At 48.5% G+C, this 10,523-nt stretch overlaps 1 protein-coding gene across 1 annotated transcript in view; it reads right to left on the reverse strand.

Annotated features, from left to right (window-relative positions):
- Positions 1–2,765: 2,765 nt before the first annotated feature.
- znf608 (zinc finger protein 608) overlaps positions 2,766–10,523 on the reverse strand; it is a gene marked incomplete at its 5' end in the record, with an annotated part of 46,147 nt that continues 38,389 nt past the window's right edge. The window contains one exon of the mRNA XM_079270712.1: positions 2,766–2,820. Within this exon, the coding sequence (XP_079126838.1) occupies positions 2,801–2,820 (20 nt within the window). The 3' untranslated portion in view covers positions 2,766–2,800. The remainder of the gene's footprint in view (positions 2,821–10,523) is intronic.

Below are 10,523 nucleotides of genomic sequence, written 5' to 3' on the forward strand. Positions count from 1 at the left end.
AACTGTTACATGTGCCTTATGAATACATTTGTATTGGAATTATTTAGTTTTTACAAACGCTAGCCATGTCGTCACAATGACACAAATGAAATCAAGACTAAATTAACACGTTTTTTAAACTGTATTTATGATAAGAATCAACATTTATGAATGTTAATATTTAATTTGATTTGGATGTTTGCAGCCAACTTCACAGTTGTGTGTCAGAAAGGAAGTTCCTGAGATCTCTGGCTCAGAACTACAATCGAACGTGAATTCTTCTTCCAGCGCTCTTATTTACCGTCTGTATAATGCAACATTGAAGGCGTCATGCAGACGTTGATGGATGCATGTACTGTGATTCATTCAGCAGCTCGTTGCATTGTAACATGAATGTGAATCTGCAAAGTAACAAAAGTCGTCAAATAAATATAGTGCAGTAAAACGTACAATGCTGCCCTCTGGGATGTAGTGGAGTAGAAGTATCAAGTAGCATGAAAAGGAAATACTCAATTCAAGTACCAGTGGGCCTACATCTCAAAAGTGCACTTAAAGGTGCAGTGTGTAGTATTTGGCGACATCTAGTGGTGAAGGTATAGATTGCAACCAAGTGAAACGTCTCCCGTTGGCCACGCGTGGAGCAGAACTACGGCAGCCACATGAACACGTGAACGTCCCTCTGAGAGCCGGTGTTCCTTTTGTCCTTTCTGTAGAAAAACATGGCCGCCAGCTCCTGGAAGAGGACCGGCTCCGCATGTAGAAATAAACAGCTAATCTTAAGCTAACAAAAAAACACAACGATTCATATTTTCAGGTTATTGTACACCAAAGAAAACACACTTAATTATATTATGTTCCATTTCTGCCAATAGATGCCTATAACTGCTACACACTGTTCCTTTAAGTAGAGTTCTTCCGTAAACGTACTCAACGTGTTCTCCGGCTGTTGCAGCTCTTTTGGCAGCAATGACAATAAAAACCTGACCTTTCTGTCGATCAGCGGCTCTGCAGTGAGCTAGTCAGCTTGTAGGAGGGAGCGTGGGAGCCGGGGCGGAGCAAAGGATTGTGGGACGCCTGACCTGGGTGCCTGGGCATTTTCATTTTAAAGGATAATTCCAGTGTTTGCGGTGTTAAATTATATTTTCTATCTTATTTTAGTTGTTCATTGTGGAGCTTTTGCTCGATACTTAAAACTACATTTAATTTAGCATTTCCTCAAACAGTTAGTTCATAAATATACAAAGTACATTGTTTTTGGTTCATGAACTCATTCTTGTACTTGAACAAACATACTTGAATTCCATTTAGTTTTGAGCAAAGTGGCAACTTTAGACGTAATAATGAAGAAACGGAGCCAAAAGAAGCTGAAGTTTACACTGGAATTGTCCTTCAGAGGTGCTGCGAACAAAAGTGAAATTGGCACGTGTGTCTTTCACCTTCAAGTGAAACAGAACTCACTCACTGGCATCATGTTCGTTCACCTGTAGCTCCAGGTTGTACCTCACAGCATTTTTACAGTTGAGATCTTTGCCGATAAGTCAAAAATCTGAATGAAGTCATTTTTGGTGAAAACACAACAGCATATTTTGACGTCATGTCCAAAATCCTCACCCACTCTTTTGTTCTATGTGTTGTCTCCGGTGTACATTCAAGGTGAGTCTCCATGTTCTTGACCTTGAACAAAAGAATGGAAACTGGAACAGAGCCGGTTCCTGTGGCAGGCCTGCCCCAGTTTACGTCTCTGTTTGGGGCAAAGAATGAAGCATAGAGGGTCACAGTGGCTCATATCTGCGTAGTTGACTGTAAATACCAAAGACTCCTTCATGATCGATGCTGTGGTTGAGGGTTGGTCAGGTTCGTCTGCTTGGTTCATGGCTGAGAACTTTGCCTTCATTTGGCAAAAGCATCTCACCGCGAGGGCCGTTGAAGCAGCCATTGTTTTGCAGGTAGCGGATGGTTTTTTGATCCTGAACCTCACCGACTCTAAACCACAGCGACGGTTGAGAGAACTGATTCCACGAGGCACACGCTGGAGCTAACGGCCACCAAACAAACACTCAACTCTCCAACCCAGCGGGAGACGTGCAGCATCAGTGGAACGAGCGTTTTACAGGACGTCTGACAGAATAAAGAACCGGTTCTGCTCCTGCTCGGTTCCCCCCCCTGCACGGCCCGAGGTGGAGGTCAACACAGAGAAGGATAGAAGCAGGTCAGCGCTCCGCCATGAGTCTGTACAGAATATTTACACCACTGGGTGGGGTTCCTACATGGCACTGGGCAGGTTCGATGTGAAGGTTTACTCTCACATAAAGACAATACAATCAACATGGTTACGCTCAAGTTACAGGTTAGTAATAGAAATGTGTAGCGTCAGCACTATGGAGGGAGGACCACTTCAACAATCAGAATAAGAAGGACAACAACAGACTTTTAGCTTAATGCTGTTTCCCACTCAGAGGTGTTGAAGGAAAAACAAAGATCAACTCTCTGGGGATAGTCTTCTTCAGTACATTCAGTCATATCATCATCATAACACACTACCATAAATGTGCATTTTTTATAAAGTTGAACGCCACAGCTGCAGCACGGCATTCTGGGAGTTTTAAAAACGCGCTGAAATGAAATCTTCAGAAGTCTGATTGATCCCGCTGCCCGTCTGCTCCCCCGATGTTACGAAGCTTTCATTAGCAACAGATGAAAGAGCGTCTTCTTATCTTTTAATTCCACTTCTGAATTCTCTGCCTCTCAGCGAGGCGAAGCTTATGAAACACGTGGAATCGATGTCTGATAAATCTGCCGTTCCTCATGTGAGGACGTGGTCCTACTTCTTCCCTTCACTCTCTGTGGAGACAAAGAGGACAAACAGGCGTCAGTCACACAGCGGCCTTCTTCTCTCCTTCTCTCCTTCTTCTCTCCTTCTCTCCTTCTTCTCTCCTTCTTATCTCCTTCTTCTCTCCTTCTCTCCTTCTTCTCTCCTTCTCTCCTTCTTATCTCCTTCTCTCCTTCTTCTCTCCTTCTCTCCTTCTTCTCTCCTTCTCTCCTTCTTCTCTCCTTCTCTCGGGCCTCTGTTATTTTCCCTGTATCTGTTACCTTTGGGACCGATCATAACAAGCTATAATGTGTCCTATCACTTATATGCAGACGACATCCAACTCCATCTGTCATTCAAACCCAGCGAGGCATTCACATTAACTCGGCTCCTGGACTGTGTCAATGCCATCAGAGACTGGACGGCAGAAAACTGCCTGCAACTCAACGACTCTAAGACGGAGGTCCTAGTTATTGCTCCAGAGGAGTTTGTCCCCATGATCAGGCAGATTATTAGTCCTCTCTCCTCTGCTGCCCATTGCAACCTGCGCAATCTTGGGATTTTCTTTGATCGCTCCATGTCATTTGACCAACATGTTAAGCAGCTGTCCAGGTCATGTTTCTTCCATCTAAGAAATATCAGTCAACTGAGATCTGTATTATCAACGCCTGAATTAGAAATGATCATACACACATTTATCTCCTCTCGCATTGACTACTGCAACTCACTTTTCACATCACTCAGTGTATCTGCTCTTAACCGTCTGCAGGTCATCCAAAACGCTGCCGCCAGATTACTCACCAGGACAAATCTACGGTCTCACATCACCCCCGTACTCCGATCTCTCCACTGGCTTCCTGTAGCATCTCGGATACACTTCAACATTCTCACCATCACTTACAGAGCACTTCACGGTCAGGCTCCGGCTTATGTAGCTGATCTACTTCACCCATATTCACCCGCCCACACTCTCAGGTCAAACGCTCCAGGTCTTCTGTCAGTCCCACGCACACGATTTAAGACCCGTGGTGACCGAGCCTTTGAGGCAGTGGCCCCGTGGTGACCGAGCCTTTGAGGCAGTGGCCCCGTGGTGACCGAGCCTTTGAGGCAGTGGCCCCGAGGCTCTGGAATGCTCTGCCTGCAACTCTACGCCTCGCAGATACTGTGGATACTTTTAAAAGCCAGCTAAAAACACACCTGTTTAGGCTGGCGTTTGTGTAAAAGTAAACCCATGTCCTAGACCTGCTCTTAACATTTGTTTTACATTTTTATTTTATTTTAATTTTATTCTTTAACATTTTTTATTCACTCTGTGTATGTAATTTATTGACCCTAGGGTCACATTGTGTTTTTTATGCTTTTAAATGTCTGCTCTGTTAAGCACTTTGTGATAGTACTGTCTGTGAAAAGCGCTATATAAATAAAATTCATTCATTCATTCATTCTCTCCTTCTTCTCTCCTTCTCTCCTTCTTCTCTCCTTCTCTCCTTCTCTCCTTCTTCTCTCCTTCTCTCCTTCTTATCTCCTTCTCTCCTTCTTCTCTCCTTCTCTCCTTCTTCTCTCCTTCTTCTCTCCTTCTCTCCTTCTTATCTCCTTCTCTCCTTCTTCTCTCCTTCTCTCCTTCTTCTCTCCTTCTCTCCTTCTTCTCTCCTTCTCTCCTTCTTCTTCTTCTTCTCCTCCTCCTGCTTCTCCTCTCCTCTGTTTCCGTTTCCGGTTGCGTGTGAGTGGTGGACGTGAGTGTGAGTGGTGGACGTGAGTGTGAGCGGCGCGGAGGTTTGATTCTTGTTTCACTGCTTTGGGATTTGTTCCTCTGTCTCTGCACATGATCAGGTGAGATATAAGCGCTGTATTTATCGGTAGAACGTGTGCTTAGTGGTGTTGTTTGCCGTTGTTCGGGAGGATGGCGTCCTCCGAGACGCCGCGCCCGTCAATCCGGCACGGAGTCCGGGTAGTTCCACCGGACAGCAGCGTGTCAGTAGAGGAGGTGCTGCTGGCTGTGGGAGAACAGGTGGGACATGACAAACTGTCCTTTGCGTCTCGGATGAATAAAGCTGTGGTTGTGTTCGTGGCGAGCGAGGTTTACGTCCACAAGCTGATAGAGAGCGGCGTGTTCATCAGGGACAGCTTCGTGCAGGTCTCTCCGCTCTCGGTGCCCTCTACGCGGATCACCGTGTCCGGTGTTCCGCCGTTTATACCGGACGAACTGTTAGGGAATGAGCTGCGGAGGTTTGGAAAGTTTGCCAGCGGATTTAGAACAGTTAATTTGGGGTGTAAGGACCCCAAGCTGAAGCACGTGCTGTCGCTTAGGCGGCAGGTCTTCATGTTCCTGGAGTCACCGACACAAACACTAGAGGTGTCCTTCAGGGTGAAACACGGGGAGGGTTCATACATGGTGTACGCGAGCTCGGGACAGTTCAAATGTTTTGAGTGTGGCGATGTAGGGCACAAACGCTTCGCGTGTCCGCACAAGCAGCGGAGAGGCGCGGAGGCGGAGCCTCCGGAGGCGGCCGTACCGACCGCTCCTGCACCGGCTGAGGAGCCTCCGGCTGCGGCGGTGCCGACCGCACCGGCCGCGCCGGGACCCGCTGGTGTGGCTGCGGCTGCCGCCGGTGGGGTCGGCGGCGTTTCTTCGTCTTCTGCTGATGACAGTCAGGGCCAGTCTTACAACCAGCAGGCTTCTGTGGTGGCGCAGAACCTCATTACATCTGGTACCGGAGCACCTCCACAGTCTGTAGGAGTCTGTGAAGAGGCAGCTACAGGTTCGGCAGGTGGAGATCTCAGCACAGCCTTAGATGACGCACAGAGTGTAGGGTCTGTGTCCAACAGCCAGATGTCTTGTGAAGGAGAGGACATGGACGATGGGAGTGAAGCAGATCTTGCATCAAATTCTGGAACGTGCATTAAAAGCTCTGATCTGTATTCACTTAAGGAAATAAACTCGTTTTTGGAGGTCACTTTCAATAGAACTGTAAAAGTGAGTGAGTATTTCCCCGACACGGAGAAGTTCATCCGATCTGTTGGGGTGGTGCAGAGGAAGGTGGGTTTGGACCTTTTAGACGGGAAAAAGCGCTACCGCCTGAAGAAACACATCACAGCCGCGAAGAAAGAGAGGAAAAGTCAAAAGGGTCAAACTAAGACCGCTTAATATGATCATGTGCCACACGGGGTTTTCCACTTTCCACTGCTCACTTCTCATCTTGTCTTACCTCTTTCCATCCTCTGACCTTTCCATGCAGAGCTTCAATTTAGGGTCTTTAAACATCAATGGTGGGAGGGACGGGCATAAAAGAGCATTAATACAGGAGGTTGTAAATCAAAAAAGGTTGGACATCCTCTTTTTGCAAGAAACTCACACCATTCCATCAGATGAAGTAGACTGGGGTTTATGGTGGGAGGGCTCATGCACCTTGAGCCACGGAACCAATCTTAGTGCCGGGGTAGCCGTGCTGTTTAGAACAGCAGCTAATGCAACCGTCCTGTCGGTCACTGAGGTGGTGAAGGGTCGTTTGCTGATGGTGAGGGCAGAGATAGAGAGCTCGCTTTACTGCTTCGTCAACATATATGCACCGAATCAGGGGCCAGAGAGAGCACGCTTCTTCACTACGCTGCAAAACGAACTGCAGAGCTGCCTTCAGGAGCAGCTGATCATCGGAGGGGATTTTAACTGCACTTTAGACTTCACCATGGACCGAAATAGTGAGGAACCACACCCACAGTCAGCTCAGAGTCTCCACAACGTCATCTTACACTTAGATCTGTTGGACACTTGGAGAGTAAAACAGCCACTGAGCAGACAGTACACCTGGGTTAGAGTCAGCAATGACAGGATTAGTGCAGCCAGGCTGGACAGAGTTTACATCTCTCGCAGTCTCAGTTCCAGACTGAAGAGCAGCACAATCAGTCCAGTTGGGTTCAGCGATCACCACCTCGTCAGTCTAGGCTTGATAACCTCACCGGGTGAAAGGGTTAACTCCTACTGGCATTTTAACAATAAACTTTTACAGGACACCACTTTTTGTCAGAGCTTTGGGGTTCTTTGGCAGCAGTGGAAAACTGAAAAAGCTCGTTTCAGTTCTCTGAAGCAGTGGTGGGAGGTCGGAAAAGCACAGATTCGTGTGTTCTGCCAGCAGTACACCTCAAACGCCACCGCTAAAATCAAGTCTGCTGTCAAAGACCTTGAAGCCAACATAAAGATCATTGAGGAGGGCTTCCAGAGAGACCCAGATCCCGGTGTGGGCCAACTGCTGAAGGAGAGGAGGTTGGAGTTGAGCTCATTCCTGCAAGAGAGAGTGAAAGGAGCTCTGGTCAGGTCCCGTTTCCTTCAGTTGAAGGACATGGATGCCCCAAGTTCGTTCTTCTTCAACCTGGAGAGATCGGTGGCGCAGAGGAAGCGGATGACCTGCCTGAGGCTCCCGGGAGGCAGGATAACAACTGACCAGAGGGAGATGAGGACCCATGCCGTGGGCTTCTACGCTGCTCTGTTTGGGGAAGAGCCGTCCTGTATAGACAGCAGTAAGGAGCTCCTGGAGGGTCTTCCTCAGCTCAGTCCAGCAGAGAGGGCCACGCTGGACAGAGAGCTGACGCTGGAGGAGCTTTCAACTGCAGTGAACCAGATGGCTTCAGGAAAGACTCCGGGAATCGACGGCCTCTCCTCGGACTTCTTTAAGGCATTCTGGAACATCATCGGTGCTGACTTACACTCTGTTTTGATGGAATGTTTTAAAACAGGAACACTGCCTGTTTCGTGCCAGCGGGCAGTACTCTCCCTGCTGCCCAAGAAGGGCGACTTGGCCCTTCTGAAGAACTGGAGGCCAGTGGCCCTGCTTTGCACGGACTATAAGGTGCTTTCCAGAGCCTTGTCCAACAGACTAAGAGACTACCTGGAAGTGGTTGTAAATAGCGACCAAACGTACTGTATCCCAGACAGGACAGTTATGGACAATATCTTTCTCGTCCGTGATGTGCTTGATGTGTGTAAATGTCACGATGTAGATGTAGGTATTGTCTCACTAGACCAGGAGAAGGCTTTTGACAGGGTGGGTCACACATATCTGTTTTCTGCACTCAGGGCTTTCGGGCTTGGTGATGGGTTTTTGGCTTGGGTGGGTTTGCTCTACAGTGGTGCTGAATGCATGGTCAAAATGGGAGCTGGCCTGAGTCGACCGATCCCTGTACGGAGAGGGATAAGGCAGGGTTGTCCTATCTCGGGGCAACTCTACAGCCTCGCTTTTGAGCCTCTGTTGTGCAGGCTGAGAAGTCGGCTCAGTGGTCTGTCACTGCCGGGGTCCTCTAGTCTTTGTAGTCCCCTCACTGTGTCTGCGTATGCTGATGACGTAAACATCTTCATCAGGGACCAGGGAGATGTTCGTTGTCTACAGGATACTTTGTCTCTTTATGAGAGGGCTTCATCTGCACGGGTGAACTGGGAAAAGTCTGAAGCCTTATTGGTGGGACAGTGGAGCCATCAGACAGTGCCTCATCTGCCTGGAGGTCTTCAGTGGGGAAAAGAAGGTCTAAAGGTGCTGGGTGTGTTTTTGGGCTCTGAGGATTTTGAGAAAAAGAACTGGGAGGGAGTTAAGGAGAAGGTGTGTGCTCGGTTCGCTAGGTGGAGATGGTTACTACCCCAGTTGTCATATAGGGGAAGGGTTCTGGTTGCTAATAACTTAGTTGCCTCGACTCTGTGGCACAGACTCATCGCTCTGACTCCACCTGGAGGCCTCATAGCAGAGATACAGAGGTCTGTCGTGGACTTCTTCTGGTCCGGCCGGCACTGGGTTCGTGCAGCAGCGCTCTATCTGCCTGTGGCAGAGGGGGGGCAGGGTCTCATCGACATCCAGTCCAGGATCGCCTCGTTCAGACTCCGGACTGCACAGAGGCTGCTCTATGGCTGTGGCCCCAGCTGGATGGACACGGCTCGACTGCTGCTGAGGAGAGCTGGGCGGTTGGGTTATGACAAGCAGCTCTTTCTCCTACAACCTGAGGAAGTGGACTTGGCCGGGCTGACGCCGTTCTACAGCTCTGTTCTGCAGGCGTGGCAGATTTTTAACATTTCACGTAAAGCTGATGAGACTCCGGGCGCATGGCTGCTGGAGGAACCTCTGTTCTTTAACAGTTTCATCAGAACCCAAACGCTGCAGTCTGCCAGCCTGAGAACGCGTCTGAGAGAAGCCGGCTGCACTAAACTTGGACATTTGGTGAAGATGTCATCAACCGCAGCATCCATGGCCACCTTCAGGCAGAACACTAACATCACGTCTGTCAGGTTGATCAGCAGGATGGTGGAGGAGGTCTGTGCCGCCCTGCCACAACGCCTGAGAGCAGTTGCAGGAAACCGTACTCTGTCTGACCAATGGGATGAAGAGAGTGAGTACACCCCCCCCACTCTGCTCGTTGCCCCAGCGGTGGGGGACTGGCAGGGGGGAGGAAACAAGCTGCTGACGTTCACAACCCCTCACCTGGACAAGTTTCAGGCAGCAGAGAAAAAAGCCATCTACGAAATCTGTGTAAAGGTTGTGAACCTCCGCTCTCTGGCAGGGTTGACAGAGTCGAGGTGGACCGGGTTCTTTGGCCCAGGTTCTTCCCCGAGAGGCAGCTGGAGGTGCATGTACAAGCTGCCCGTTGAAAAACGGACAGCCGACCTCCAGTGGAGGGTTGTACATGGAGCTATAGCCACCAACAGATACCGGGCACACCTGGATCCACAAATTGGGGAGGAGTGTGGGTTTTGCGGGCAGACTGAGACCCTGGAACATTTGTTTGTTCAGTGTCTGCGGCTCTCAGGGCTCTTTGAGCGGTTAAAAAGATGGTTTCAGGGTCTTGGACAGGTTTTTTCTTTCATGTTGTTCATCTTCGGTCCAAAATACTGCTCAAAACAGAAGGCTGTCCACACAATGGTAAACTTTTTATCTGGTTCTGCCAAGTTGGCCATCTGGCTGACACGTAAGAATCGGGCGCGGGGTGCCGGTAGTGAGGATCCGGTGAAGGTTCTGGAGGGACTGTTGAAAGCCAGACTCAGGGTGGAACACACCTACTATCAGACAGTGGACGATTTACAGGCTTTCAGGGACAGATGGACTACTGGGAGCATTTTATGCTCAGTGGGTGCTGGTGGAGAGCTGGTGGTGAACTTCTGAACGTATTGATTGTTGTAATTGATGGTTTATTTGTTCTTTGGTGCTTTATTTTTGGTTATTTGTTTTTATTTTATTGATTTTCTGATTATTATGTGATGGTTTAGAGTGTTTCTGGTTTCACTGTAACAGTGAAATAAAGAGATTTTAAAAACCAAAAAACCTTCTTCTCTCCTTCTTCTCTCCTTCTTCTCTTCTTCTTCTCTCCTTCTTCTCTTCTTCTTCTCTCCTTCTTCTCTCCTTCTTCTCTCCTTCTTCTCTCCTTCTTCTCTCCTCCTTCTTCTCTCCTCCTTCTTCTTCTTCTTCTTCTTCTTCTTCTTCTTCTTCTTCTTCTTCTTCTTCTTCTTCTTCTTCTTCTTCTTCTTCTCTTCTTCGTGTTTGTTGACTTTGTTTATTGTTCTGCACCAAAATGATTGTCTGTGCAAAGCTCGTTGTTTTCTTCTTCATTTAGTATCTTCAGTAAAGTAGCATGAGCCGCTGCTCTTCTTCACGTCTCGGCGCTCTCCTTTCAGGTTAATCACGTCCACCATCACATCATGCAGGTTCCCTCTGCATGATGTCACACATTCAGACAAAGACAGTGACGCACACCGGCCTCACAGACT

This window comes from Melanostigma gelatinosum (genome assembly GCF_949748355.1).
Source record: "Melanostigma gelatinosum genome assembly, chromosome: 6".
Taxonomy (NCBI): Eukaryota; Metazoa; Chordata; class Actinopteri; order Perciformes; family Zoarcidae; genus Melanostigma; species Melanostigma gelatinosum.